This window comes from Dioszegia hungarica (genome assembly GCF_025882075.1).
Source record: "Dioszegia hungarica strain PDD-24b-2 chromosome Unknown MKK02contig_25, whole genome shotgun sequence".
Classification (NCBI taxonomy): domain Eukaryota; kingdom Fungi; phylum Basidiomycota; class Tremellomycetes; order Tremellales; family Bulleribasidiaceae; genus Dioszegia; species Dioszegia hungarica.
In genome coordinates, this window is record NW_026515779.1 from 1723412 (window position 1) to 1751370 (window position 27959).

At 55.8% G+C, this 27959-nt stretch overlaps 13 protein-coding genes across 13 annotated transcripts; 4 read left to right on the forward strand and 9 right to left on the reverse strand.

The window, feature by feature from the left end:
• Positions 1-470: 470 nt before the first annotated feature.
• Positions 471-2769, forward strand: MKK02DRAFT_20123 (acetyl-coenzyme A transporter 1; the record flags this gene model as incomplete). The annotated part of the gene is made up of 9 exons (XM_053086199.1): positions 471-643; positions 754-1076; positions 1132-1146; positions 1205-1331; positions 1393-1592; positions 1721-2084; positions 2143-2218; positions 2321-2579; positions 2729-2769. 9 exons carry the CDS (start codon positions 471-473, stop codon positions 2767-2769), a joined length of 1578 nt encoding a protein of 525 aa, XP_052942625.1.
• A 4343-nt stretch (positions 2770-7112) lies between these two features.
• Positions 7113-8880, forward strand: MKK02DRAFT_41162 (putative transporter; the record flags this gene model as incomplete). Its single annotated transcript, XM_053091467.1, has 7 exons — positions 7113-7377; positions 7472-7544; positions 7613-7749; positions 7802-8002; positions 8054-8234; positions 8280-8686; positions 8747-8880. The coding sequence occupies 7 exons, from the start codon at positions 7113-7115 to the stop codon at positions 8878-8880; spliced, it is 1398 nt and encodes a 465-aa protein (XP_052942626.1).
• Positions 8881-9100: 220 nt separating this feature from the next.
• On the reverse strand, positions 9101-10360 carry MKK02DRAFT_20636 (salicylate hydroxylase; the record flags this gene model as incomplete). Its single annotated transcript, XM_053086290.1, has 1 exon — positions 9101-10360. The coding sequence occupies one exon, from the start codon at positions 10358-10360 to the stop codon at positions 9101-9103; it is 1260 nt and encodes a 419-aa protein (XP_052942627.1).
• A 490-nt stretch (positions 10361-10850) lies between these two features.
• Positions 10851-11387, reverse strand: MKK02DRAFT_30579 (uncharacterized protein; the record flags this gene model as incomplete). The annotated part of the gene is made up of 2 exons (XM_053088083.1): positions 10851-10997; positions 11052-11387. The coding sequence occupies 2 exons, from the start codon at positions 11385-11387 to the stop codon at positions 10851-10853; spliced, it is 483 nt and encodes a 160-aa protein (XP_052942628.1).
• Positions 11388-11796: 409 nt separating this feature from the next.
• Positions 11797-12388, reverse strand: MKK02DRAFT_41165 (uncharacterized protein; the record flags this gene model as incomplete). The annotated part of the gene is made up of 2 exons (XM_053091468.1): positions 11797-11970; positions 12029-12388. 2 exons carry the CDS (start codon positions 12386-12388, stop codon positions 11797-11799), a joined length of 534 nt encoding a protein of 177 aa, XP_052942629.1.
• Positions 12389-13222: 834 nt separating this feature from the next.
• Positions 13223-14427, reverse strand: MKK02DRAFT_30581 (uncharacterized protein; the record flags this gene model as incomplete). The annotated part of the gene is made up of 4 exons (XM_053088084.1): positions 13223-13390; positions 13453-13800; positions 14104-14259; positions 14293-14427. The coding sequence occupies 4 exons, from the start codon at positions 14425-14427 to the stop codon at positions 13223-13225; spliced, it is 807 nt and encodes a 268-aa protein (XP_052942630.1).
• A 655-nt stretch (positions 14428-15082) lies between these two features.
• Positions 15083-15609, reverse strand: MKK02DRAFT_30582 (uncharacterized protein; the record flags this gene model as incomplete). The annotated part of the gene is made up of 2 exons (XM_053088085.1): positions 15083-15157; positions 15208-15609. 2 exons carry the CDS (start codon positions 15607-15609, stop codon positions 15083-15085), a joined length of 477 nt encoding a protein of 158 aa, XP_052942631.1.
• Positions 15610-15987: 378 nt separating this feature from the next.
• On the reverse strand, positions 15988-16562 carry MKK02DRAFT_41168 (uncharacterized protein; the record flags this gene model as incomplete). The annotated part of the gene is made up of 2 exons (XM_053091469.1): positions 15988-16158; positions 16215-16562. The coding sequence occupies 2 exons, from the start codon at positions 16560-16562 to the stop codon at positions 15988-15990; spliced, it is 519 nt and encodes a 172-aa protein (XP_052942632.1).
• Positions 16563-17478: 916 nt separating this feature from the next.
• Positions 17479-19074, forward strand: MKK02DRAFT_35491 (uncharacterized protein; the record flags this gene model as incomplete). Its single annotated transcript, XM_053089187.1, has 10 exons — positions 17479-17617; positions 17691-17815; positions 17903-18108; positions 18195-18306; positions 18352-18471; positions 18508-18562; positions 18615-18663; positions 18713-18770; positions 18829-18893; positions 18945-19074. 10 exons carry the CDS (start codon positions 17479-17481, stop codon positions 19072-19074), a joined length of 1059 nt encoding a protein of 352 aa, XP_052942633.1.
• Positions 19075-19311: 237 nt separating this feature from the next.
• On the reverse strand, positions 19312-19995 carry MKK02DRAFT_41170 (uncharacterized protein; the record flags this gene model as incomplete). Its single annotated transcript, XM_053091470.1, has 3 exons — positions 19312-19523; positions 19598-19737; positions 19796-19995. 3 exons carry the CDS (start codon positions 19993-19995, stop codon positions 19312-19314), a joined length of 552 nt encoding a protein of 183 aa, XP_052942634.1.
• A 1857-nt stretch (positions 19996-21852) lies between these two features.
• MKK02DRAFT_35492 (uncharacterized protein) lies at positions 21853-23346 on the reverse strand (the record flags this gene model as incomplete). Its single annotated transcript, XM_053089188.1, has 6 exons — positions 21853-22003; positions 22155-22411; positions 22509-22621; positions 22683-22900; positions 23008-23125; positions 23184-23346. The coding sequence occupies 6 exons, from the start codon at positions 23344-23346 to the stop codon at positions 21853-21855; spliced, it is 1020 nt and encodes a 339-aa protein (XP_052942635.1).
• A 671-nt stretch (positions 23347-24017) lies between these two features.
• On the reverse strand, positions 24018-24787 carry MKK02DRAFT_30586 (uncharacterized protein; the record flags this gene model as incomplete). Its single annotated transcript, XM_053088086.1, has 3 exons — positions 24018-24272; positions 24366-24564; positions 24612-24787. 3 exons carry the CDS (start codon positions 24785-24787, stop codon positions 24018-24020), a joined length of 630 nt encoding a protein of 209 aa, XP_052942636.1.
• A 662-nt stretch (positions 24788-25449) lies between these two features.
• Positions 25450-27941, forward strand: MKK02DRAFT_20273 (importin alpha subunit; the record flags this gene model as incomplete). Its single annotated transcript, XM_053086234.1, has 12 exons — positions 25450-25518; positions 25630-25677; positions 25821-26005; positions 26150-26252; positions 26306-26330; positions 26377-26485; positions 26544-26730; positions 26850-27013; positions 27068-27286; positions 27343-27719; positions 27768-27854; positions 27904-27941. The coding sequence occupies 12 exons, from the start codon at positions 25450-25452 to the stop codon at positions 27939-27941; spliced, it is 1611 nt and encodes a 536-aa protein (XP_052942637.1).
• Between the last annotated feature and the right edge of the window lie 18 nt (positions 27942-27959).

The following is a 27959-nucleotide window of genomic DNA, read 5'->3' on the forward strand; positions in this document are numbered from 1 at the left end:
ACAAGACAAAGGGAAGCTCAGGGCAGACACTACTCATGCTCTCTTCCGTCTGTACCATATCCCCCTAAAGCGTCAATATGCCAATGACGACCCGCCGAGCTGTTTCTGTCCAGCCCTCTTCACCTTCGTCAGCTTCCACGTCCATCTCCACAGCAACAGCAACCGCCTCGTCTTCATCATCGCGCCTTGCGCCTCCTCTTACCCGGCGCCAGACCCGCTCAACCACCGCCGAACCTTCTCGCTCCCCCTCCGCTGTCCCCGCGCTGACTACGAGCAACACACCCGACAGCCTCGTACCTGCCGACCCGGTCTCACGGTCTCCTTCACCACCAGAGGGCATGTTTGGGCGCGATGGATCCGGATTGAGAGGGCGGAACGTGGAGGATCTGGGCGAATTGGAGGAGAAGGGGTTGTTGAGGCGTAAAAGCCCAGAGAGGGGGCAGAGTCAGGAGAGGATGGGAATGGAGGGGATGGGCTCGCCTAGGCGGAGAGCGGCAGGAAAGGGGGCGAGTCTAGGGGAGAAGGGAAAGGAGGTGGTTTTTGAGCGGATAAAAGTGGATGAGAAGGCGGAGCAGGAGGGTGGAGGGGGATTGACGAGCACGAGGGATAAGCAGGCGTTTGCGCTTTTGGTCCTTCTTTGTGAGTCTACCGGCTCTGTAATCTCTGATTGATCAATTCGGAACAACAGCTGACTGTCAGATCTGTAAGCCCTCCATATATGCTCAGCGTGAGCCAGACTTAGCTCAACCCCAGACTCCAAGGGATCCCCCTCGGCCTCACATTCGGCACCCTCCCCTTCCTCCTCAAACCGCACCTCTCCTACTCCCAACTCGCCATCTTTGCACTCTCCACCTGGCCCTACTCTCTCAAGCTCCTCTGGTCCCCCATTGTCGACGCGTGGTTTGTGCCCAGATGGGGCAGACGGAAGAGCTGGATCGTGCCCGTCCAGGCCGTCGTGGGGATGGGATTGTGGTGGATCGGGGGAAGGGTCGAAGGGTGGTTGGATGCGGAAGAGGTGGATATACGGTTCGTGACGGGGGTATTTGGGAGTTTGATCTTGGCGGCGGCGACGCAGGGTGAGTCTGCGCGAGCCTAGGGTTCTAGGAAGTGAGGGAAGGAGCTGACGGGTAGATATCGCCGTGGACGGTCAGTTTGATATCTCGACCCGAAGCGTTATAGGGCAAGAGCCAGAGCTGAAATTCAGGCTGGGCTCTCACATTATTATCATCCCCAAACCTCTCTTATGCCTCTACGGCTCAGACAATAGGTCTGGGAATAGGTAATGCCCTGGCATTTACCGTCTTCCTCGCCTTCAACTCGGTCGACTTTTCGTATGTCTCTCGCCCTCCTCCGTGGTCCTCAACTAGACTTCGGAGTATAGCTGACAGCCAGAAATCGCTACTTCCGCTCCCAACCCCTGCCATACGGCCTTCTCTCCCTCGGTTCCTACATGCGCTTCTGGGCCGTCGTGTTCGCACTGGTCACATTCTGCTTGGCCATGTACAAGACCGAAGATCCGGTCAGTGAGGATGACCCTGATATGGACGTCAAGAAGGTGTACAAGGTCATGTGGAGTATCGTCAAGTTGAAGAGTGAGCTCCATTCCGTCCCCGTCTCTCGTGTCAACCCTCTATACTATGATACCGGTTGGACTTGGACGTTCTGCTGTAGCTGCATGCTGCAGTCCGAGTCCGAGCTTGAGCCCAAGCTGACACACCAGACATCCAATCCTTCCTCCTCATCCACCTAGTCTGCAAGATCGGTTTCCAGGTAAACGAATCCGTCACCTCGCTCAAACTCCTCGAAAAGGGCCTCTCGAAAGAAGACATGGCAGTCGCCGTCCTCCTCGATTTCCCGGCCCAAATGGTCGCTGGCTGGCTGGCCGCGAAATGGGCGCGTCCGACGCACAGCGGGCCCGGGGGTGGAGGTGATAAAGTCCTCCGGCCGTGGGTGTGGGCGTTTTGGGCACGGTTGGGGATGGCGGCGATTGCGGCGTTTGTTGTGTATGGGTTTCCGAGAGGGGAGGTGGGGAAGGGGTATTTTGGGCTGGTTGTGCTCACGACGCTTTTGTCGAGTTTGGCTAGGTGAGTTCTTTTGGGTGAATGAGAAGGGGGAGGGGAGAAGGGGAAGCTGATGAGGCAGCACGGTACAGTTTGTGGGGATAACGGCGTTCCATACGCAGATCGCCGACCCGCTTATCGGCGGAACGTATATGACTGTAAGCCCCACTCCCAAAGTTCACCTCGTACCCCCTTGCCCCTTTCCCTCTCCTTGCCTATCCCTCGCTCTTCTTCTTCTCGTAAGTATCGCTAATTCCAAGCTCCTCAATACCATCTCCAACCTCGGCGGCACCTGGCCCAAACCCCTCATCCTCCGCTCCGTCGACGTCCTCACCAAAGCCTCCTGCTCCATCGGCGGCGAAGAGTGCATCTCGGAGCATGGGAAACACATGTGCGAGAAGGTCGGCGGGCACTGCGTGGTTACGCAGGATGGGTATTATATTATGAGTGCGGCGTGTGTGGCCCTGGGCGCGGCGGTTTTGGTGGGGTTTGTGTTGCCTACCGTGAGGAGGTTGCAGTGTGAGTTCTGGTCTTTTTGTGTGGAGTCAGCCTCGAAGGAGAAGAGGGAGGTGAGGGAAGAAATAGCCAGGAGATACGGAGAGCGAGAAAAGAGGAGATTCCGCGGATGAGAGGCGATCTGAAAGTCGGGAATTTAGCTAACGGCGCAGCGTTACCGATGAGCGCGTGGAGAGTCAGGATACCGGAATAGCGCATAGCTACTAGCTACTAGCGATCGACCACACCTGTCGGGATCTATGGGCATGCATCCGATTTACTGTCGACAGCTGATGATTGGGGGACAAAGGGACCGCGGGGGACGTTTCAGGTATGAGGAATGGTGTTTCGGGTGTCCTTTGCGTGTTTCAGGGTTCTGCTAATTTACGGCATGTGTGAGTGGGCGAGTGAAAGGTTGAGTGATGGGTTGATGTTGACATGATTGAGCGGATGAAGGGGGGGATGTGGTGATGGTTATATAAGAAGGCGGAGGGGTATGAATGATCTACTTACTCTAGTCACTCGTTCACCAGCCACCAGCGATACCTCCATCGTCATCAACTGGACCGCACATTACCACTCGACTTTGTCCACATCATGATCACCGCCACCGCCTCGCCCGCACGTCCCCGCCGCTTGCTCTTCATGACTCAGTGAGTCGTTTTATGCCACGCTCCGGGTTGGTGCTGATGCCTCCAGCGCCGAATCAGGCCAAGCCAATGTCCATCTCGCAGTCATCTCCTCCTTGCTCCAGCATCACTCGGGGGAGGTGGAGATCCACCTGGCGTCATTCGAGGCACTGAGATCTCGGGTATCGGAGGGATTGACGTTCCATGCGGTCGAGGGGAAAGCTATGCGTGATACGGAATGGCCAGAACGTGAGCTCTCGTCCACCCACCTTGTCCTACACCATTCAATCCCTTTATAGCCTGTCTTTCGTGCCCGTACCCTCGATGTCGAGCCACATGCTGATGATCTAGTCCTCCAGAGGTCAGCCGCCCTCGGCTCCGGCTTCCTCCCCACCCTCTCCCTCGCGCACACCATCTCCGGCATCCTCGTACCCTACTCTCCGGCCGAATACGTCCAAACCGCCCAATCCTCTCTTTCCATTATTCGCCAAGTCGACCCATACTATACCGTGGTGGATACGCTCTTCCAGCAAGCTATCGATGCGGTGAATTACTCTGAGCGGCGATATTGTTTGTTGAGCCCGAATAGTCTGAAAGATGTGGGGGCGTGCGATTTGGGATTGAAGGGTCTAGCATACCCCTTGTACGTTCTCCTGTCCGCTTGCCTTCTTATTTCGGTCAGGTGTCATAGTCGAGGGGATGACTGACCCCCAGACTCGGTATAGGCTACACTTACCCCCTCTCCCCCGTCCTCCTCCCCCTCAATGTCCTCTCCACCCATCACATGGCCCTCCACCTCACCCACTTTGACGCGCACACCCGCGCCCTCAACGCCGCGCGCCACCACGCAGGCTTCTCCGGACCTATGCCACTCCCTCATCCCGACCCAGACGTACCAGTTCTGTGCATGACGACACCTACGCCCGGCCTCGACTATCCCATGCCTATCCCGGACCGCGTGATATGCTGCGGACCCGTCACGCCCCGCTCGCGGCCTATCGAGGAGAAAGATCCGGGGATGTGGGAATGGCTGAATAAGGAAGGGATGGAGACGGTCTTGATTTCCCTCGGGACGCATTTTCGGTTGGATGAGCAACAGGCAGAGGCGGTATGGGCGGGTGTCAAGGCGATGTTGGATGCCCGAGCGGATGTGCAGGTTCTGTGGAAGTTGTGCAAGAAGGGAAGGTACGAGATTGGGGATAAGGAAGAGATGGAGCGGTATGGGTTCGGAAATAGAGTGAGGGTCGTGGAGTGGTTGGAGAGTGAGCCGGTGGATCTGTTGAGGAGTGGGAAGATGGGAATGGTGGTTCATCATGGTGGGAGTAATTCGTATCATGAGGCTTTGGCGTGAGTGCTTCCACCTTCTTCGCGTGATGTGAGCTGGGTATGGAGGGACATGGAGCTGATAGAGCAGTGCTGGTGTACCGCAGGTCATCCTCTCTGGGTGGTTGGATACGCACGATTTCGGCGCGAGGTTTGCTTATGTCAGGGTAGGCGAATGGGCGAACAAGCGTACAGGGTATGTCTTGCCTTGTGCTTCTTCTCACCTCTTACTAGCTCTCGTCTCTCCTCCGCACCCGCTTGGATCTCGAGCTGATATCCAGCCCGCAGTTTGACGCTGGAGATATCACGAAAGCCTTCCTCTCCGTGATCGGTCGCACCAAGTGCGATACAGCATCAGAAGGATACAAGAGGAGAGCAGCGGAATGCAAGGCGGATATGGAAGAGTGGATGGAGGGTCATGAGGTACTGGATGAGATAAGGGCGAGAGGGGACGGGGAGAAGAGGAGATCGGAAGGGAGGGATCTGGCGGGGGAGTGGATATGGAGAGAGTCTGGGCAGGTGGCGGAATTTGGCGAGGAGGTATAGACTGAGACGGTCATTTGCATGGCATACATCCTTGAACCTGATCCCCACTCAAGCTATAGGCCTCAAGAGAACGCGATCAGCCACTCAGTCCGACCGCCTTCAAACGTCGCGTCATCATTGATGCTCTCATCCCCTTCTCCAGAGACAGCAGACTCCGGCTCCCACGACCCCCAGATGCTGACTGTCTCTGGACCCGCGGGAGTTTGATGCACATCAGTGGAGCGTCCACCGCGCAACTAAGTTGGGATGAGGGTACTGCTTCCTTTGCAGTGCAAGCGGAGCTCGAACTGTTACAGCTTCGCAAAGGATGTTGGTAAGCTACATCAAGGGGCAAGATAAGAGAGGTCACGCCTGGATGTCTTGCCTGCTTGACCGGGGCGAGGCCTCCGCCATCTCAGGCGTCTGTTCTGCTTAACTAGGCTGGATCTAATTACTCGTGTGACAGAGTCAGATACGTACACCACTTACAGGGTGGGGATGATTGTGCTCCTGAAGCTGACGAGCCGTGGAATGGGTCACGCTGCGGGCCCACTGGGCACAGCTAGTCCACCCATTCTCACTACAACGCCCGGCCGTAGCCAAAGGTGATAATCCCCCTCTCCTCGGTTCTTAGTGTGATCCTGGGCTCCTGCCTGACACTTTTTGCATGATTGTATACCTCGACCCATGCACAAGGAGTGACCGGAAACTAGTAATTCAATTTAGCCTTGCTAGTCACAAGTTGCAACACAACTCGACTCGGGAGCTGCGGGATCTCCGTGTCTCCCCCTCCAGTAATCCTCCGCTCTGTACAGTCTCTCAGAGCTCCATCGGGAACATTCTCCTGGGGTCAATGTGGGACGAGATCGAGCCGCATCAGAGCATACTGTGCACTCTCAAAGGGTGCCGTCTCGATGGATGTTGCGCACCTTCCCATCCTTCCTTGCCTGATCTGGGGCGAAGACAGGCTTGTGCTTGCCTAAGAACGGATCAGCGCTGTGAACAATACGAGTGGAAGTCTGCCCGACCTCGCACTGCGACGAGAGACGGCTCATCGACAGAATCGCTCACGCATGTCTGACGGTCGCCGGCGTGAATGCCCTCCCTGACAATTCGTCGAGAGGATCATGCTGATCGAGAGCCCTTTCAAGCACCGTAGACACTGGACTGTGCTGTCGGATCGGTTGCTCAACGTACTTCCTTCTGGAGGTCGCAACCAGATGTGGCCATCAGGCGAACGGTCCACATCTGAAAAGGAATCTGATGTGTCTTGAACGTGGTTCGGAGCGGTGCCTGTATTGCTGCTGGATATGGTAATGGCGTACAAACTGCACATCACATCGGCAGCAGCGAGATCCTGTTCAGCTATCTTGTCACCTGCGGCATACCAGCCGTGATACACCGACTTCTGACTGATATGACTCACTCCAGGTTGTATCGGACGGCGGGGAGCTCTGTCGGTCAATCGCTGTATCGTGGTGTTGACGACCGCTCATCCTGTTCAGAGGTTGTGAGGTTGACTGAAGAGGTATCTGTAGAGAGTTCTGCTGCCTTGTGCTGCAGTACGAAGTATGATGAACGAACTCTAGCGACGAATCATGAAATATAAAGGTCGACCGGGGGAGATACGGGCGTGGCCCACTCGATTCCAGACTCCGCGCGCATGATGATGCTTTCACGATCGAGTCCTCTTTTTCTCTCACGGGGTGGGGTGACAAGTTTCACAGTGTCAAAGGAGTATCACCAGATCCGCAGACTGACTCCTCTCAACCGTCGATGGGCCAGCAGGCTATGCAGAGGACTTTGCGCTTCGTCGGCCACTATCGTGGCGCCGCTGACCCCTGGCGGGGCCGACATACCTCACGTTTCAGCACATGTGAGCCAGAGTTTCAAGTATGCACGTGACTTCGGCAGTTTCGGTTATTCCGAATCCGGAAATAGCCTGCCGACTCGCGGCCATCTACGAGTACCTGCTGTCCATTCGCTTCATAATTAGCTAGGTACACCATCTGCCACTCATCCTCGTCTATATATCTGTGTACAGGATGGCAGGACCCGCTCCTATCCCCGCAGACTTAATATGACAAGCTCGACCGATCCCATGCTCCGCGAGGAGGTCGACCGCAAGGTGTCGGACGACGCGATGCAATTCGCCGGTCCTAATCCGGACCCTCTTCCTCTCAAGTGCGACCGCACACTTTCATCAGCGGATGTTGGCCGGGATGAGAAGTCGCCTACTCCAGTCGCGATACCTTCAGCAGTCGGACCGCCGCCGGATGGAGGCCGAGATGCGTGGCTCGTCGTACTGGGCGGATTTCTGTTGATGTACGTGTCGTTCGGATTCAGTAAGTTCACCTTGATGTGGATCACGCGAGATGAGATACCGAGTCGCTTATGTGGATTGGGAAATGGCATAGAATGTATGCTGATTCATGCAAGTTACCAGCTTTGGGCAGTTTCAGTCGTACTACCTTGCCAACCAGCTATCGACCTACTCAAAATCTACTGTCGCGTGAGCTTTGCCTCTTCCGGATTACTATCAAGGCAAACCGCCTTCGATTACTCCCTGATATACTGTAGGTGGATCGGCTCTATACAGCTCTTTGTCACCTTCGCCCTCTCCCTGCCCGCTGGAAGATGGTTTGACGCCCACGGGATGCGCGGTCCAGCCATATCTGGCACCGTTTGCTTTACCGGATCCCTGATCGCTGTCGCATGTGAGTTGTCGTGATCTTTGACTACTCGCCAAATCGCAGAGCTGACTGGCAGTCTGCAAGGAGTTCTACCAATTCCTCCTGGCTCATCTCCTGTACGGCTTTGGCTGCGCTAGCGTCTTTGCTCCAACCGTTGCCCTGGCAGGACACTGGTTCGCCAAGCGCAGATCCACCGCTATGGGCATTATCGTCGCGGGGACCGGTATCGGAGGTGTGGTCTATCCGATCATGCTGTCCAGACTGCTGGCTGTACTGTGTAGGTTGATGTCATTCGACAGGTCAACGAGAATGGAAGCTGATGCTTCAGCATTTCGGGATACCCTTCTTATCATGGCCAGCATGAACTTTTGCCTCACCTTCCCTACCATCTTCATCGCTCGAGGTCGACTACCGCCCAAGATCTTGCCACCATGGCGAATCGTCAAGGAGCCATTCAAGGATAGGGCATACGCCTTCTTGGACCTCGGCACATCTATCGTCGCTATCAAGTCAGTCTGCCTATCTTTCACTTGTTTACGCAAGCTGATCTCCAGTCTCTTCTCACCCTTCATATACGCTCCTCTCCTTGCCGCAACAAATTCCCTTCCCCCCTCTCTCGCCTCCTACGCAGTCGCCATCCTCCAAGCTGGAAGTACTACCGGTCGAGTCTCCGCTGGACTCTTCGCGGACCGCCTGGGCGTATGGCGGACATACCTCGGAGCCGCCATCGGCGCAGTCATCTCCCTCGCAGCCTTCTGGATCGGCGATACCGGTACAGCCGGAACTGTCATCGGACTCTGGGCGTATGGGCACTTTAGCGGGATGTGGATCACAATGATTGGAGGGTGCTGCGCGAGCGTCACGGCTGCTTCGGGGAAGGTGGATCAGCTGGGGTTGCGGCTGGGGCTTTTGTTTGGAGTGATGGCGGTGCCGAACCTCCTTGGGCCGGTGATCTGTGGATGTGAGTCTATTCTGGCGGGAGAGATTGCTGGGGCTGGAGAGGACAAAGCTGACGACGCAGATATCATCAATGCTACGCCCGGAGGACGCTTCACGTATAGCGGGATTTTCGCGGTGTGTACAATGGCGCTGGGTTCGTGCATCACTTTGTCGCCATGGTTGATGGGACTGTGGCGGAGAAGGAAGGGATCATGATCATTTTGGGCTGTCGCGGTGGACAGGTTGTATCGCAAAGCTGTATGTCGGCCCTTGAATTCACTGATGCTGTCTGACCAAGCAATGCATCTACTAATCTACTCTTTCTGATACTTCTTTACTCTACGAGACCGCCCGGACAGATCCCCAAACCTCCAGTGAGCCGGCTGCTAATCAGCTCAGTCATGATTGAGCACTAGGACGGGTCTTACACTCAGCTTCACTTGCTCATCTCCACCGCCGCTTGTGCCTCTCCGCTGCCCATCCCGAAGCCCTCGAACATGGCTGTCATCGCCTCCGCCCCATTCTCCCCATGCATGATCCCCAGCAGCTCTTCCGTATCCGCAAAGCTCCTCGCCGCGCGCTCGTGCATGAGCTTCTCATACTCGCGTAACTTCGGCGCGACCGCCGCCTGCCACTCCGCCGCCGTCTCGGCCTCGAAGGGATCGCCAAGGAGACGAGAGAGGTCGAGAGCGTCGGCCAGGGCGGTATTGACTCCCTCCCCGTTCGGAGCCATAAGATGTGCGGCGTCTCCGAGTACCGTCACTCCCGCCTGAGCCGGCCATAGCTCCTTATGTGGAAGGGTATAGATCGGCTTGATATCCAATGCCGAGTTATACCCGTCCTTCGTGTCCGCCTCGCACGCCACCTGGATGACCTCACGCAGCTCGGGCGCCCAATCCCTAAACAGGTCCGGATCTGACAGTACCGCCTCCCCTGCCGTCCTCGCTGACGCTCCCCTCAGACCCACCTTCTCCGCCCAGTGCTCCTCGGGAGTCTTGATAGCGATGTAGACCCGCATAGAATCCTGCGGTCCCCGGTGAGTCATGATGCCGTGTCCGGAGCCGAGGGCAAAGGACGATCCCGAACCGATGATTTCAAGGAGATGAGGGTGTGATCTGGTGATATGCCGAGCAGTGGCTGTGATGTACTGGATACCGGTGTAGATAGGTGTGGAAGATGTGAGGAGCCTCCGAGTCTTCGACCAGGCGCCATCTGCGCCAATGACGAGGTCTGCCCTCATTTCCCCGCCGTCTGCTAGGGAGACGACCGCCTCGGTCCCGTCCGGCCCGGTCTGCTCTGTGCGCAACCCCGATACCTTGGTCCCCCATCGTACCGCCCTATCCGGAATAGAGCGTACCAGTAGATCCACGAGTGACGCTCTCGGTATCTCCGGCCGATTGGCTCCCTCCCCTTCATCCGAAAACAGCAGCTTCCCCGAGGGTGTCCGGATCCGTACAGCCTCTGAGCAGTCTCCGAGTGCCTCTTTGAACCCCCTTTCTAGGCCGCAGGCCTGTATGGTCGCCAGTCCAGTATCTTCATGCAGGTCCAGCATACCGGACGGGCGTTCGAGCTCGGAGATAGTGGGCCGAGAGCGGAGGTCAAGAAGGGTAGTGGGGATATTGCGCAGGTGCAAGAGTCGGGCGAGGGCGAGACCGCCAGGTCCGGCACCTGTGATAATGATGCGAGGAGTGAACATCAGGCTCTATGGTAGGTAGAGAAGAGCTCATGTTGAGGTGAAAGACGTGATGGAGTCCATACTTATCGGATGACAGGGGCGGATGTCGAGGTCTATTTATAGGCGCGGAGGTGGCAACGATGATGAGGCGCCCCGGCGCCGGCGGTTCGGGACCGCATTCCTGAGAACTCAGTGGCGGTCAGTTGCACACAATGTCAATCTGTGCCAGGGGCCACGGTAGTACGGTAGCTACTGGGACTGCCGCTGCCGAGGATCTACACTTTATTGCACTGCCTGTGGTGAGAACATTCGACGCCGGCCTTTCCTCACACTCCGTGTAGACTTTGGCGCGGTCTGTGACCATCGCGCGGTATTCCCCGCCGACCGATCAGCAGTTCCATAGGGTCTTTCGATGTGCAGGAGTCAATAAGGCCTGTTTGCGTCGCTCTACTCGTATAATCGTACATATTGGGCCTCAATTCTGCTGCACTCCCATCGCCCGCCCCGTAGCTCAATTCTTCACAGCGCATCTGACCGGAGTCTCGCAGTGCAGCTCAATGCCGTTGATTGACTTTGGGCACTCCTCACCCCTCTCCGTTACGACCATGTTCCACTCCGCCCCATCTTTGATCTGTTTCCAATCTCCTGATAGCGTACACTGGGAGATGTCAGTCAAAAGCAGGTAGACGAGGCATTGCCACTCAATGCTCACCTTGACTTCTACATCCTTCTCGCCGGCCTTGCCCTTGGTATAGTGGAAGAAAACCCCGCGGCCTACTAGCCACCCATCTTTCTCAGCCTGGGTAATCTGCTTCCCTGTCCAGCTATGATCGTTGAGCAGGAAGAGATTCTCGCCCTTTCTCTCGAACCCTAACATCCCCCATTTAGACCCCCAAAGCTCGCGCCCACCGATCTGGAGCCACGCATTGTCGGTGAGCCTGTCGACTTCGGCCATATAGATGCCAATTTTTCCAGCCTTCCCATCCTCGCACGTAGCAGGAAGAATCAGGGCAAGCAAAGGGATGAGGTAGAGGAGGAATTTCACCATATTTGCGAGGTTAGCTTGATACTGGTCGAATAGCTTGATATGAGCAAGACAGCGATCCCGAGCCCCGGATCGACAGATTTTTTGCATGTACACCCTTTCCTTTCCAGTCTGGTCTCCTTTCCCCTATGCATTGAGCCTGTGCGTCAGGGGCTCATACGGTTTATGAGACGCAGGATGAATTGACTGCAGGTAGGGCAGAGCCTTACGAGTAGCGGTCCATCCACAGGTCAGAGCAAGACATGCTTGTCACCGAACCGTCCTCCAGGTATGTTATGGCGTCCGGGTAGGGGTCCAGGAGCTGTCTGCGACCTCAATCTAGTCTTCGAGTGAACTGTACATGTATCGATCTACTGGTAGTACACTGCTAAAGCAAGAGCCTACAGATATATATACACAGGCAGCACTAAAACTAGTACCGCGTGCATCTCGGCTTGAAGGTGGAGCCATCGGTATCTTTGCATTTCAAGGTGATACCGTTGTACTCCTCCGCACAGATCTCGGTCTTGAAGTCCCCCACTTCGTCCCAGGTAAAAGCCCAATACACGCCTTTGCTGGGATCCTTGAAGTCGCCATCGAGATCACACTGAGATAAGCCAATCGCCTTTCAATACCCAGATCTGAAAGAGAGCAATGCCACGTACATCCAGGTGCTCATCCTTGTCGCCAGACCTCTTGTGGAGCGAGAACGCCCCTTCGCCCGCTTCCAGCCCTTCGAGTACTGCGCCGTTGTCTCTCTGAGCTCGCTGTGTCGCCGAATAATCGACAAGTAAGAAGGAGTTCGGACCTTTTCGCTCGAACCTCAGGAACGTCTGGCCTCTGGGTACGCCGCCGATGTTGAAGGTCAGGGCTGCATCCCCTACCAGTTTGCCTTCGGTGAACAGCCGTATCTGACCAGCCGGGGGGATCTGCTCACCTACTGCAGGAGCAGCAGCAGCGGGAGGAGTGAGGCTGAGCAGAGGTATGAGGTAGAAAAGCGACTTCAGCATTTTGGTGGAAATCATCTTCAAAGTATTTTGGCGAGTAATCGATTCTCACTGCATATGTGTGAGCTCGTACGAAGGGGAGGCAGGTGCCGCCCTATATAGGTCATCGAAGGACTGGTCTTTGCAGGTGATACCCCGTACGTGTGCGGAGCGAGGAGACTTGCACCGAAGGATCGTACGCTCCGAGCTCCCTCTTTCGAAACCAGCCTCATGCGAAGACCTCATGATCGGAAGTCACCATCTCTCTCTTAGACTCCGTGTTTGGCATGAGGCATCGGTCAGGTGAGACTGCATATCGTGCTGTGACGGCTGTATCGGCCGCCAAGGATGTGACACCTCCTTTCCAAAATGGCTCCCCAGCCCCGCATACTCAAAGTCTCTCAACCCCTGATCAGGATATGTAAGTGAAACTGTGCTGTGCATTTCGAAAGGGGATGCAATCCATTGCCAGCGATAGGTTTCAGGCTACTTATAGCTTTCGACCGACGATGGCGCCGGGAAACACTGGAATCACTCCGCCGCGGAGACGAGCTGAGAGCTTTAAGAGGTCTAGGGCGGGACATGGACGCGAGGTCGACAGAGATCATGTACTGCGCTCACGATGGTCCTTAAGCCACGTCTAGTCACGGCACCAGTCCGATGTTACTACGTCTTTGTTTCAGCCTTAAGGTCGTGCGATCCGTCATTCCCAGGCTCTGTGACTGTGACAGCCTAGTCTGGACACGTTGAGCGGGAAGCTCGGCTGAGTCTTTACGGCTGCCTCAACGAGGTAGAGCATACTGTACATATCGATCTACTGTTACATTGCTGAATGCAAGAGTCTATGTACAGATCCATTTTATGAAGGCTGCCTCAGAACCGCCTGCACCGCGGCTTGAAGTCAGTCTCGCCCTTGCACTTCAGAGTGATACCGTTGGACTCCTCCGGGCAGATCTGGGTCTCGACACCCTTCACTTCATCCCATGTGAAAGCCCAGAACACACCCTTGGTGGGGTCCTTGAAATCTCCATCGAGATCACACTGAGAGGGTCAGCCACGTACCCCACATATCAGAATCAATGCGGAGAGCAAGAAGTGCTCACGTTCAGCTGCTCATCCGCCTTGCCCTCGACCTTCTTGTGGAGTGAGAACGTCCCCCCGCCCGCTTGTAGCTTCTTGTGCTCCTCCTCGTCATGGTCAGGCCACGACCAAGACGTATAGTTGACGAGTAGGAAAGAGTCGGGGCCTTTGCGATTGAGTTCCAGGAACTTCTGGCCGTGGGCGACGCCACCGTATTCGAAGGACAACGCTGGATTCCCCATTGGCTGGCCTGTGAAGACACCAATGGTACCAGCGGGCATAGCAACGTCTACCTTGTCTGGGACAGCAGTGGCGGGGAGGATGAGACCGAGCAGAGGGACGAGGTAAAGGAGCGAGCTGACCTTTCTTGGCTGGAGTAAAGCTTTCAGAGTATGCTGACTTTGACTTTAGCTGTGAAGCGTGAACAAGCGGAGAGGGCGGCTTAGTGCCGCCTTATATATGTCTTGAAAGGGCTGGGCCTGCGCATATGATACGCTGTATCTATGTGGAGTGGGGAGACTGGCATCAAAGCTACGTCAAGGATATACCCCTTCCTCTGTGCAAACTAGCCTTCGACGAAGACCATATGACCGCCTCCCCCTTGGTCCCTGTGATTACGATTACGATTACGTTTGGCTCCTGTATAGCCTGTGTCTGGATGCTTTGAAACGCACATGGACGTCATGAACAACGGTTTCACATGTGGCCAGTCCAAGGACCATCACGTGTGACCCTTGCGACCTTTCAAGATAGCCCCCTACGAAGACCAAGATAAGCGGATCCGAAGGCACCATCTCCCCCGGATATTTCGTGTTTGAGGTGGCCTGTGACTTAATGATCAGGTGATACGGAAAAGCACTGACGTGTAGCCGCTGTATGGGCGACGTCTCAGGAGGCTGGTGCGCTGATGTTGCACGCTCGACGTCGCCGTCCTTTCCAGTACCGGTGCCTTCACATTGCCGTGGACTGAGGATGATACAGATGTCGCTGTGATACATGTTAGATGGCGCTACGAGTCAGAGCACGTTAGAGGAGGATACAACCAGGCTCTCTAGCACCGTAGGCAATTCAACGCTCGTCAACAATTGATCCGTCCAGTCTAGCGTTAAGAGCATCACTGAGATATGAATATGATCAACCTGAGTAGAACATCACCGTACGGACCACTGGGATTTGTATCAATGATCGCCTCATACAACCCCCGATTCTCCATGAGTGGCTTGCCGACACAAGCTGCACTGGCGACGAGGGTAAAATATTCCTGAAACCCTCATATCACTGGCACTGGCAGGACTGCATGTCCAGAAGCCACGACTCGGAGCCACAGCCCTCATCATGCTGCATGCATCATATACCACCATGCATCTTACAATATTCTCTGTTGACACTCTTACGGGATGCCGCGGACGAGTCTGGTAGCTAGCTCTCCTTGCGCAAGTATTCAAACAAAATGTACATATGATACGTGCATGTATCGATATCGATCTACTGTTACACTGCTAGCTCGACGCAAAAGTCCACAATCCATACATACTGGTGGCAATGGGCACTAGTACCGCCTGCATCGCGGCTTGAAGATGGAGCCGTCGACACCCTTGCACGACAGAGTGATGCCGTTGTATTGCTCCGCACAGATCTCTGTGTCGATGCCCTTCAGCTCGTCGACTCCCAGGTGAACGCCCAGTAAACGCCTTTACTCGGGTCTTTAAAGTCTCCACCCAGGCGACACTGGGACAAGTCAGCCTCCGTCTATACCTGGCCTTTGAAGTCATACTCACGTCCAAATGCTCGTCCTTTTCACCGACCTTTTTGTGGAGCGAGAAGGCCCCCTCGCCCGCTTTGAGCTTTTTGAGATCTTCCTCGTGCTTCATCTCCGCCTCGTCTTTGTTGTCTGCGTCGGCGCCAATAGTCTTACGTCCCTGCCAAATCGAATAATCGGCAAGTAGGAAAGGCCCCTGACCCTTCAAATTCCGCTCAAATCTCAGAAACGTTTGCCCCGGAGACACCCCACCAACATTGAATGATAAGGGGTCGTGCCCAAGCTGATTGGGGATCGTTTCGCCATCGGTGAAGAGCCTTATCTGTCCGGCCGTAACGGGAAAATGATCACCGCTATCAGCGGCAACGACACCGATGGCGAGGCAGAGGAGGGGAAGGAGTTCAGAAAGCGAGATGAACATCTTGTAGTTGCTGCAACTGAGTCTTGGGGTATAACGCTGGTCTCAGACTGATTCAATTCAGTGTGCCGCGCGAATGACCCGGGGGCGTCGGCGCCCCATATATAGGTGAAGAGAGCAATGTTTGACGCATAGGGGTAAGGAGCCGAGTATCAAAGGAGCCTTAAGTGTACCCCTGGATCTATTGATGTATGCCTCCTTCGAACACCGTGTAAACGGAAGGCGCGAGAGATATATCTGCCCTTGCCATCGAGGGGAGGTTTAGCATTAGTCGGCCTCTCCACAAGTCCAATCCATCAATCATATTGTACATTTATGGCTCTACGGGTACAATAATAATCGCACACGTCTTCAGATCCGCATATACATATACTAGCTGGGTCACAACGGCGACATGCATCTCGGCTTGAAGCCTTTGTCGCCCTTGCAGTTCAAGGTGATGCCGTTCTTCTCCTCCGGGCAGATCTCGGTCTTGACTCCCTCTGCTCCGTCCCAGGTAAAGACCCAATCTACGCCTTTGCTGGGATCCTTGAAGTCTCCTCCTAGATCGCACTGAAGGTCAATCACATAACACTCAACACCATCCGCAGCGGAAACAGGGGACTCACGATGACGATCTCGTCCTTGTCACCGAGCCTCTTGTGCACCGAGAATTCTGCAATTCCCGCCAGCAGCCCGTCATGCTCTGCTTTGACCTCGGCGTCCACTGCACGATCGTGATACTTGTAAGTCGTATAGTCAACAAGGAGGAATGATTCGGGGCCTTTTCGCCGGAACGACAGTGTGCTCTGGCCCTTTGGGCCACCCGAGGTCACGCCCCCAATCTCGAATGTTATGAGTGCCTTCCCAACCTGTTTCCCATTCGCGAAGACGTTGATTTGACCGGCCGGTGGGCTTGCAGCAACGGGGAGGGTAAGGCCCAGTAGGGGAATGAGGTAGAACAGCGAGTTGAGCATTGAGTTGGGGTAAGCTGGAAGTATAAATTGTTGACGTATCGATCTTCGCTGTGCTTTGCAATTGAGCTCGGAGCCCAGCTAGATGCCGCCTTATATCAGTCTTCCAAAGGCTAATACCGTATGCACACACGGAGTACCTGGGCTGACAGAAGAGACTAGCATCGAAGGACGGGCACGTGTACCCCTGCGTCCTTTGATACCGACCTCCAGCAAAGGCCGCATGAGTGGAAGGCATCATATCTCCTTGACAGCCTCCGCCTGCAATCATGTTTGAGCCCAGCGTAGTCCGTGTTTGACTCCATGTTTGGCATCAGATGAAAGGTAACAGTGCGCATTGGCAACGACTTCATAGGGCAAGTCGCAAAGGAGAGCCTTGCCTACCCCTGACCTCGCTTAATTCAGGCAAGCCTCCTGCGAAGGCCTCAAGATCTATCGCAGCCAGCCTCCCTGTTGCCGCTGCGTTTCAAAGCGTGTTTGATGTCTTATGATACGTGCATCGACCCTCGAGAGGGAGAAGGGGCTTCGCTTGGACCTGGCATGCCAGAGTGGCACATTTGCCACCCAGCAGCTAGTAGTGCCACACTCGGCGATCCCCGACAGCGGCCCCCAATTCAGGCACGGGAGATCCGATTTCGGGTAGCGCAACCGTTATCATGCTGTCTAACTCTGTTATCTCTGTTATCTACACCACCGCAATGTCGGCACAGCGTTCCTACAATCTACTGAGGCACCACGGGATGGAGCTCCGAGCCGAATCTGTCTCTGAGCCCGCATCAGTATCGCAGCGCAGCCCAAACCACTGCGCGCTGCGACCGATATCAGCCTTTTTGCTTTCAGCTGCCGACATTGATCCTCAGCTTGAATTCTGACTGACACGCCTGACCGACCATTTTGATCACTCGCACTTCCTATCACCATGGTCTACACTGCCTCAGCCGACTCGGAGTACAAGGTCTTCCTGCCTCCTCGCGATTTCGTTGGGTATGGGCTCGAAAAGCCCAAGGGGGATGTTTGGCCCAAGGGTGCCAAGATTGCAGTGTCTTTTGTGCTGAACTGTGAGTTATGTACTCCGTGCTCAAGGGTGTCGGGTACTGTCGTAGAGCGACCAGAATGTAGCTGATACTTCAGACGAGGAGGGTGCCGAGCATACCGTCTGGAACGGGGATGAGCACTCTGAGCCTTTCCTTAACGAGGCGAACTACTACCGCAACCGAGCGGAAGGCAAGAGGGACATGTATACCGAGTCGCTATACGTGAGTCGTCTACTCTGCTGGACCCGACCATGAGCTTTGACGTCCAGACCGAGCATAAGGGAAAGAGGGTGGAGCTGACGATTACAGGACTATGGAATCCGCGCCGGTCTACCCCGGATCATCCGACTCTTCCAGTCCTTCTCCTACCCCTTCACTCTCTGGCTCAACTCGCGCGCCATCGAGACGTCGGCGCAGTATGGTCCGATCCTCGTGGGTATGGGGTGCGATATGGCCGCGCATGGGAACAGGTGGATTACGCAGACGGAGCTAAGCGGGCCAGAGGAGGAAGCAGCGTGAGTCTACATCCCCTCAGGATCTCGATCTCGATCACCCACTTTTCTTGTAGTGGGGGGAGCGCAGAGCCTGTGCTGACTCGCAGACACGTCCGTCAGGGTATCGAGCGTATCCAGAAGGCGAGCGGAAAGCAAGATGTCCCGTCCGGGTGGTATCTCGGCCGAGGCAGCTTGTACTCCAAGCACGTCATCTCCAAGGTCAGTCTTTCGACTCCAGCCGGTGGATGTAGCTGACCCGACAAGGTACACAAGGAGATGGGCGTACCACTGCTGTATTGCTCCGACTCGTACGCCGATGATCTGCCTTACTGGGTCGAGGACCCGCTCTCGCTAGACGGCGAGGAGGACAAGGGGATGTTGATGGTGAGTCTGCACCTGCCCGTCAGGCTAGTAAGGTAGGGAAGGAAGGGGCTGATCATGCAGGTGCCTTACGGCCTTGTCAACAACGACCACAGTATGTCATCATCCCCCTCGTGGGCCCGTCTCCCATGTCGCTGACCGATCAGAATTCTATAGCAAGGGCGCTGGTGCTTCGACTGCTGTTGACTGGTTCAAGTGACTTCCATCTTGCCAAGCTCATATAGCATACAGCTGACAAGATTAGTATTCTCAAGGGAGACTTTGAGACGCTCTACTCGGAAGGGCAAGACGGTGAACCCAAGGTACGCTTTCCCCCTGAATCCCGTCTCAAGGGGACTGAGACCAAGAACTGACAAACAGATGATGACTATCGCGCTGCACAGCAGACTTATCGGCAGGCCTGGACGCCTCGCCGGATTGAAGAAGTGAGTAGAACTTCTCCCATCTCCACTTCTTTTTTCCCAGCTGACGATCAGGTTCCTCGAGTACATCACCGCAAAGGATGATGTATGGGTGACTACCCGCGCGGATATCGCAAAGCACTGGAGGGAGAAGTTCCCGTATGAGACTGTCGGCGCTCAGCGGCTTGCGCACGGAGCAGAGTAGCACGCAATGGTCATCGGCTGCTGGATTAGTGAGACAGACTGTGCATGAATAGGTGTTTGATCAACGTCATGTGCTTCTTGCGTTTCGCCAAGGGGTCCAAACTCCCGCTGACCTGCGCAAGCAGCTCGCTTGCTACCTCGACCGTCGAATTGCGGGCACTAAAAATGCCCCCAGTCCACAGCGTGCGAACCACTCCGATGCCAATGATAATGGGCTGCATGACCATGAATTCAAAGGCTAGGATGAGTATACTGCGTAATTGACGGAGTCACAAGCATCTATCCCGGCACCGGTACCTGTATAGCAGTCATACCCCGAACCTCCCGAGAAAGACGGTATGATAACAAACTGGCCGCCGCCGCCCCCTGTATCCTTGTTCTGCATGGTGGCGCAATTGTTTGCAGCGTCCTGTGTGTTGAAGGCAATGTTGCTGTACGATTTGAGGAAGTCTGCGGTAGTGTCAGCTAAGAGCGGTGTAAATTGAGAGGAGGCAAATCGAGAACAGGGTTTCCAGGAGACTCACTGCCGCCGCCGTTGCTGCAGCCGTTGAAGTTATAAACGAATGTGCGGTCGCTGGGCCGTGGGTCGGGTATGGCCTGACCCGGGGCGTTGTCAAGGCGCTTTGCAGCCGTCCGGCGGGCTGGCTTGTTGAGTGGGAGATTGCTGTCCTGATCAGCTTCACACAGTGACCACGCCGGCCACCTGCCTGTAAAGCACCCACCGCTTCATTCGTTCCGCGTTGCTGAGCTGATCACCGCGTGCCATCCTGCGCGCCGCCCAGGTGTCAGCTTGAGCGCTCCTGGGCCAGACGGGCACAACGTCGGGCGCTCCGTCCTCTGGCACTCCGACGAAGGGGAGGATCCCACCAGCGAGTGCCGAGGTGATCATGGCGAGAAGACAGTAAGCTGTGGAGACCTTCATGATGTAGATGAGAGCAGAGACGGGGGGAAATTCTGTCGCACTGATCTCGCCGGCCTTATATCATTGAAACATCCCGGGTGACAACATGGAGACACAACCCCAAAACAAAACACCTGGGCGTCGCACCATCTCATCTGTTCCCAATCAGTCGTTGTGACGGCACCAGTGCCGACAGAACCAGCGGAACCGAAGTGCTCCTCCAGGCGCCCATTCCGCGCGCCGACCGAGGGAAGTCCAAGGGGTCCGGTCCCACGACATAGCTTGCGACTCCCGAAAGAGTGGGCCACCAATCGGCCGGCAAATCCTCCTTTTACAGCATAAGGCAGTGAGCCACTGAGCCGATGCCGCAGCCTCAGTGTGGCCGGTCCGCACAGCGGAGTCGTAATCGCGCAGTTGCATAACACGATAGGTACCGGTCGGTCAACCAGGGGAAGGGCGGAGACCGGAGGGCCGCGTTGCACAGGAAGGCAGAGGCTGGCAGAGGGCTCAAGGCGGATGAGCAGATCCTCTCAGCTTCCGCCGAAGATCAGGGCCCCGGTGCACCGGCAGCAGGCGAGGCAGATCTCAGATTGCGTTCGTGTACGTACAGCTAGTAGATGAGCCGATAGATGCAAAGACGAAATCACGGCCGACGCCGTTTTCTGAAGCTCGCGCTCATCGATCACCGGTATAGAGCTGGCAGACTGATGCTCGCAGCCCTGCTCTCAATTCATCTGATGGGACCCTGGGGCAAGCCGCTGCTTCAGCGGGGTGGGACTGATGGCAAAGCGGCATGCGGTGGCATCAAGTCTCACGCGGCTTTATGGAAGGGCGTACGACAGATGTACGAGATGTTTTATTAGTCCGAGACAGGCCAGGCCGCAGGCCCTGACATGGCTAACGTAAACGGCTTGCAAAAGCGTGGGTGATGAATCTCAGGATCTCAGATTGGAGCGAGGCTGCAGTCAAGGCTGCGGACAGTCAGGACCACCCCCACTCTAAGGAGGTTAGGTTCCATCGGGATTTGAAAAGGGTCTCCGGAATCCGGACCTCAGGTTCCGCCCAGGATTTGAGAGCCGGTCGGGATAGATGTCAGGTGCGCGTCCGGATTTCAACCGGCCGGCCGGAGGTCGGCCGGACCTTTGTGATGGGTGGACATTGCGCGAAGCGCAAAAAAATTTGGAGGGTCGACTTGCGCGTATCGCAAAAAAATCAGGAGGGGGGACCTGGCTTCCCAGAGGGAGGCGCGTAGACCAGCCCGCCGCAGGCGCCGGAAAAAATCTGAAGGTTTAGGTGCATTCGCTGGTGCGTGAATCCGAGGTTAGGTGCAAATCCGGATTTGAGGGAGCCTCGGATCGGGATTTCAAACCGGATTTTCGGGAAATCTGGAACCTAACCTTTGGTGGAGTGGGGGTGGTCCTGGACAGTCCACAGGCAACTGCCGTAACTAGCATGACTCTTGAGATCTCGGCCACGTCTAGTGCAGCTTTGAGCCGAGCGCCAGCTGGGCCCGACTGTGAACCGACGGAAGATCGCCTTACGGGCCGAGCGAGTCCGAGCCCCGAGCCGGCCGAAGCCGGGACCACTGAGGCAAGTGAGGCAGTAAAGCCCGAGTCCGATGCCAGCGGGGATCATGAATCAACATCAGAGTAGCAGGCGGTCGGGAGCAAGCTTGAGCGGATGGAAGAGGCCCAGTGCAGACCAAGCCGCAGTAATTAGTGAGTGCTTGTAGCAGGCGTGAGCGTCAGCGGATAAGTAGTGCGTATCTAGGAAGAGCTCGAGCAGCATGGGCAGGCGAAGGAAGGCAGCAGGTGCATAAAACATCAGAATCTGGCGGCCAGAGCTGGCTCGGGCAGGAAACCCCCCCAATCCTCGAGACTAGCTCTGGAAGGGGTTGACATTCCTTGGGATCTTTACCTTGTCTTGAGCCTTGGTGGGTTCGTATGGAAAAGTCGCGCGCCAGTGCTGGGCGACCTCAGCGCGGCTTGCCACCCAGACATCGGACTGTCCCGAGACGTATTTGAGGAACCTGGAGATCAGCGCCGGCTCCTCGAAGGTTCGTCCTCCACTCCCCGTTCTTCTCGCCTCACACTGACTGATCCCGCCTGCCTTGTCGAGCCACGACGGCGCCACCTCCCCCTGCTCCTGCACGCGACATATGACTTGGATAGCCAACTCACTGCTCCAGGTAATAAGCTCTAGACCCATGCCCGATAATCCTCGGATGCAGCTGAACCACCATGTTTCGTCCCATCCCCGCCTCCCCTTCGCTCTTCATATAGTCGAACGTGTCCTTGAGATACTGGAGATAATCGGCACCTGTGCCCCATCCTTGACCGGGGACGTTGAAGCGGAAGTCGGAGGTGTCGAGGGAGGAGGGGACGATGAGGAGGCCGGGGTCGGATGTGGAGGTGGCGAGCGGGGAGGTGATCCAGAACTGGGCGTCAGCTGGATTATAACGCAGATAGCTGGAGATAATGAGGCAGTAGAAAGGTAGTGGAGGATGAGCGAGAAGGGGGAGGGAGAGGGCTCACCGGAATCTCATCCGCGAAAGAGTCGGCAGAGTATAGCATCGGGACTTTGAGATCCTCGCACGCCTGGGCATAGAGCCGCTGGGAGTAGTTGGACTTCCGACCGACGCATAAACCTGCTGTATCAGTGCCGAACCTTGTGCCCCTTGTATCCCTCAGCGTGAATGTCTGACTTACCCATGGGCGCAGCCTTATCCCCACCCCTGATCTCCACCACCGACTGGATAGCCTCCCTGAGCTGCTTATCCTCCTCCTCGGGCTTGACGTGCATAAAGTCCAACCACCTCGCGCCGGCGCAAGAGAGCTCCCAGCCCGACTCGCGGATGACTTTCTGCCAGTATGGGGCGCGCTCGAGGGCGCGGGTGACGATGTTGAAGGTGCCTTTCATGTTGTATCTGCTTGATTAGCTCAGATCACATAGCAGTCAGGCCTGCGCAGAAGGAGAGGAGGGATTGGCAATATCCGAAGAGGAAGGGAGGAAGGAAGAGAGGATGGGCCTTACTTCTTGAACATCTTGATCAAGCGCGGCAAGCCCGCCCTCGGCCCATACTCAAACTCCGACTCGACCATGTCGTCCCTTGCCTGCCTCGAGACGTCGATGACCAGCTCATTAAAGAGCGCTGGAGGCGTCAGCTGCGATCCACCTCCCAGATCAAGGCGGCACGACGTATGACTTACCCTCTGAAGACGCATCGCCATGCTCGGTACTGCTCTCTGCGCCCTCTGTATACTCAATCACGAACGTCACTGCGATCTTGGCGCCGTTAGGCCATTGCGGGTTCGGAGGGGTGAGCTCGTACCCGTACAGGGGGCGCTCGTGGGTGAACTCGGAGTAGGTCATACTGTGAACTCGGAATTTGGTGTGAGAAGGGGCGAGTAAGAGGAGAGGTAGGTGAGGCGTTCAGTTGGGCAGTGGGCGTCCTGCGCTTGGTACATAGCAGATGCTGCCCATCGCTGTCTTGCCGGCTGCCAATCATGCTAGTCATGTGCTATCGGAATATGTTCCCGTCAGAGATAAGAGACAATCAACAGAGAGATAGCTCGGGAGCGAGATCCGAAAGGTGTCGCCTCACTTAAGCGTCAGGCACGATCGCGCGCATCGGCATACCGCGGCCGAACGCCACGTGAGTGTCCCGGAGAGTGGCATCGCCGTGAGTGGTGGTGAGGCGAGTCATGAGTCAAGCTGACCGTGGACATGGGGACAGCAGCTCGGACACATAGCAGTTCTGTGCGACTACGAAACTTTGCCGATGGGCAGGCCCCTCTCGGTAGAAAGGTATTTCTTACTGAGGCGCTGCCCCTTCTTTTGCCTCCCTATACCTTCTCCCGGGATTCATGAAGTAAGCTACAGGGTATGAATGCGAGACTACCGTCCTCAGTCGACAAGCTAGGGAAAGCTAGCGCGTTTATATCATCTACCATACCATGAAAGGAAAGCAGACAACTACTTTACTCACCCCTAGAGCGCTACATCTATTTTATCTACTGCAGCCAGCAGCTGCTCTAATCAAACTACGCAGAATATATACCAAAGTTGTTGTTTGTGTTGGTACATACCACCGTGGGCGTAACGTCCACCGCGTCCGTGACAGTATAGCAGTAAAATACCGGACTGGGTGTTTTGCGTCGGAAAGCGAATTGTCCCGACGCATCTCCGTTATCGATAGCTTGGTAGGCCGAGCACGCGTTGGCCACTTCTTGTAGGTCCATCTCGGGGATGTCATAGCCATTGTACGCGTCTGTAAAGACATGAGCTGCCTGGTTGGCCTGGATAGTAGAGTGATCGACGAGCGTGGAGGGGAAAGAGAATCGATCGTCAGAGGAGAAAGACAGTCGGGCAAGACGGATACGTACACGTACTGAAGCTGGGGCCGGTACAAAAGTGGAATATGAAGCTTGTTGATGACCCGCTGGCTCTGGCTGCGGCTGGAGCAGGGTTGAGACGCTTAGTCTTGGCGCGCTGGACTCGGCGGACTGGGGGGAGGAGGGGGAGATTTCTGAGGGTGTTAGCTGCGCTGCGCGCTGTGCTCCTCGCCATCCCATCGGCTGGGCCGCATCGCTGGACTATTACTCACTGCTGGATACGCTCGGCAGTGGTCAGTCTACCCCCATGGGCGGCTTTCCGAGCTGCGAAGGGGTGTCTCGAGGGCGATGGATACTACGCCTGCACGACCGGCATGACCGGCATGACCGGCATTGATATTGTGTGGCTGAGCGATACTGGATGCTAGTGCGCAATGCAATAGCGTGGCGATGCGGCAGATAATGGCGAGCCTCGTCATGATGCACATCAACTGTGATATTTGAGGCCGTTGAGGTGCGAAGGAGAGTGTCAATGCGATGTGATTGACAGTGTGAAGGCAGCTGAGAATCAGATGCAAGAGGCTCATACGGATTACGGTCGATCAGCTCTTATGTACAGTCCGTAACGCGTAAGGCCCGAAGGACACGAGTGAGAGCAGATAAGAACGGAAGCGGCAAAAGTTCATCGGAGATCTGATAGCTCGCCCGCGCACGAATGCGAAGGGGGCGTTTCTCGCCCTGGCCGCGCGATCGACGTTGTCCTCAACTTGAGCTTGAGCTTGACCAGCTGGCCGTCGTTTCGCAATCTAGCTCAGCCGAAGTCCTTATCTCTTGAGTATATGTACCGATCTTTCTTGTCGCACTTGACTTGTGTTACCACTATCCTTGAGCGCTTGATCTTCAGTACATGGCAAGATCTCAGAGCTGGACAGATAGATGGCTTGGCGGGACAGTAACTCCTCATTCCTCATTACGTCACACCTTCCCAAAGCAGCTTTACTGGCGTCTCTATTCAGTCCCTCCTTTAAAGCTGCTGAGCCAAAAATTACTCCCGCCCCCTTTTCCCTTTGACCCATTCTCCTGCATAACAAAACATTCCTTTCCCCTCTTTACACCTTCTACAGTACAGATACTACACACCATGGCCGACCGTAACCTCGACCACAGAAGGGCAAACTTCAAGGGAAAGACTCAGTTCTCAGCGACTGAGGTATGTCGCCTTCATTGCGTCGAAAGGGGTTGATCACGCGATGCCTGGGTGGCTGGGTGGCTGGGTGGCGATCTCGAGTAAATGCCACAAGGATAGGAGCTGATCGTATAGTTGAGACGTAGACGCGAGGAACAGCAGGTCGAGATTAGGAAGCAGAAGGTGAGTTGACGTTGTTTGTTTTCGCGTTTCGCGTGTGGGATGAGGAGAAGGAGGAATGCGAAGGGCTGCTTTGCCAGACATTCTGCTTCTTTCCTCCCCTGGTCTCGCGTTGTAACGTGGAGGAATCTCAGCTGACGACTCAGCGCGAGGAATCCATCGCGAAGCGCCGAAACTTCCAGCCTGGGGGAGACGACGAGGATGGGCTCGATTCCGATGAGGATACCGACCTCGGGACACAGGGTCTCGCGACGACTCTGCCGCAGATGCTGCAGGCGGTGTATAGCTCGAGTCAGGAGGATCAGCTCGAGGCGACCATGAAGTTCAGGAAGTGAGTGCGAAGTCTGGTCTGTTGCGGGGCAGGGAAAGAAGGGGTCGACAGGAGGTTGAAGGCGACGTGTTGAGGAGGAATGAGGAAAGGGGACATTCTAGCTGGCAACCGGGAAGAGGGAAGGAGCGGATGCTGATCAAGCAGGCTTCTGTCTAAGGAGAAGAACCCCCCGATCGACAAGGTCATCCAGTGCGGTGTCGTCCCTCGCTTTGTCGAGTTCCTTTCCAGCCAAAATACCATGCTTCAGGTGAGCTACTCGACTCTCATCCCTTTTAGAGCAGGTTACAGCTGACATTTTAGTTCGAGGCAGCTTGGGCTTTGACCAGTGCGCTGACTCGTCCTTGAGCATGAAGCCTTCAGCTGATATGTAGACATCGCCTCCGGTACTTCCGACCACACCCAGGTAGTCATCCAAGCCGGTGCCGTCCCTCACTTTGTCCGCCTCCTCTCCTCGTCCGTCCTGGACGTTCGCGAGCAAGCGTGAGTTTCGTTTTTCGTTGCCATTTACGTTTGGTGATAAGCGGAAGCTGACATACAGCGTCTGGGCTCTCGGAAACATCGCCGGTGATTCCCCCAAGTGCAGGGACCACGTTCTCGCCTCGGGTGCGCTCCAGCCGCTCTTGGTGCTGCTCAATGAGAACCACAAGTTGTCAATGTTGAGGAACGCTACGTGGACGCTGAGCAACTTTTGTCGTGGCAAGAGCCCTCAGCCGGAGTGGTCCAAGGTGAGTTGAGACTGGATACGGCATGAACCATTGTGGGAAGGTGGAGGAGAGCCGGGAGACAAGAGGGAGCACAACGGAAGTGGGATCGGAAGCGAAGAGGAACAAGGGCTGATATATAGATCGCCCCCGCTCTCGGCGTCCTCGCCAAGCTCATCTACTCGCTCGACGACGAGGTCCTCATCGATGCGTGCTGGGCGATCAGCTACCTCTCGGACGGGTCGAACGACAAGATCCAGGCTGTTATCGAGGCCGGTGTCTGCAGGCGTCTCGTTGATCTCTTGATGTACGTTTCTGCGATCACTTTGAGGGCGAGAAGTAGACGAAGCTGACCTGGCAGGCACCACTCGACCGCCGTTCAGACCCCCGCGCTCCGCTCCGTCGGGAACATTGTCACTGGTGACGATCTCCAGACCCAGGTCATCATCTCGTCGGGATCTCTCCCTGCGCTTCTCAGTCTCCTGTCTTCGCCCAAGGACGGGATCCGTAAGGAGTCATGCTGGACCATCTCTAACGTCACTGCTGGATCCCCTCAACAGATCCAGGCCGTCATTGATGCGTAAGCTTGACCGCCGCCCAGAACGAAAGAAACGGAGCCAGCTGACCGTACCCCAGCAACATTATTCCCCCACTCATCAACACCCTCTCGCACGGCGACTTCAAGTCCAAAAAAGAAGCCTGCTGGGCCATCTCGAACGCAACCTCGGGCGGACTCCAAGAACCCAACCAAATCCGCTACCTCGTCTCCCAGGGCTGTATCAAGCCGATGTGCGACTTGTTGCAGTCGATGGATAACAAGATTATCCAGGTTGCTTTGGATGGTTTGGAGAACATTTTGAAGGTGGGGGAGATGGACAAGGAGGCGAGTGGGCCGGGCGCTGTTAATGCCTATGCGCAGTTTATTGAGGAGGCGGGCGGGATGGTTTCGATTCACCATTTGCAGCATTCGGAGAATTTGGAGATTTACAAGAAGTGCTTCTATATGATGGACAGTGAGTTCTTTTTTGGCCGCAGGAGAGGATAAGAGCTGATGAGAATAGAGTTCTTCCCGGAGGATGACGAGGAGGAGGCGGATGGCGCAGAGGCGGCGGTAGATGAGCAGGGACAGTATGCTTTCCAGTCGGATGGTGAGTTGCTGCTTTACCGAGGACTTGGAGGGTAAGCTGACGCTGGTAGTTGCGGCGCCTCAGGGTGGTTTCAACTTTGGCTCATAATCGCCTCTCCGCCTTTGC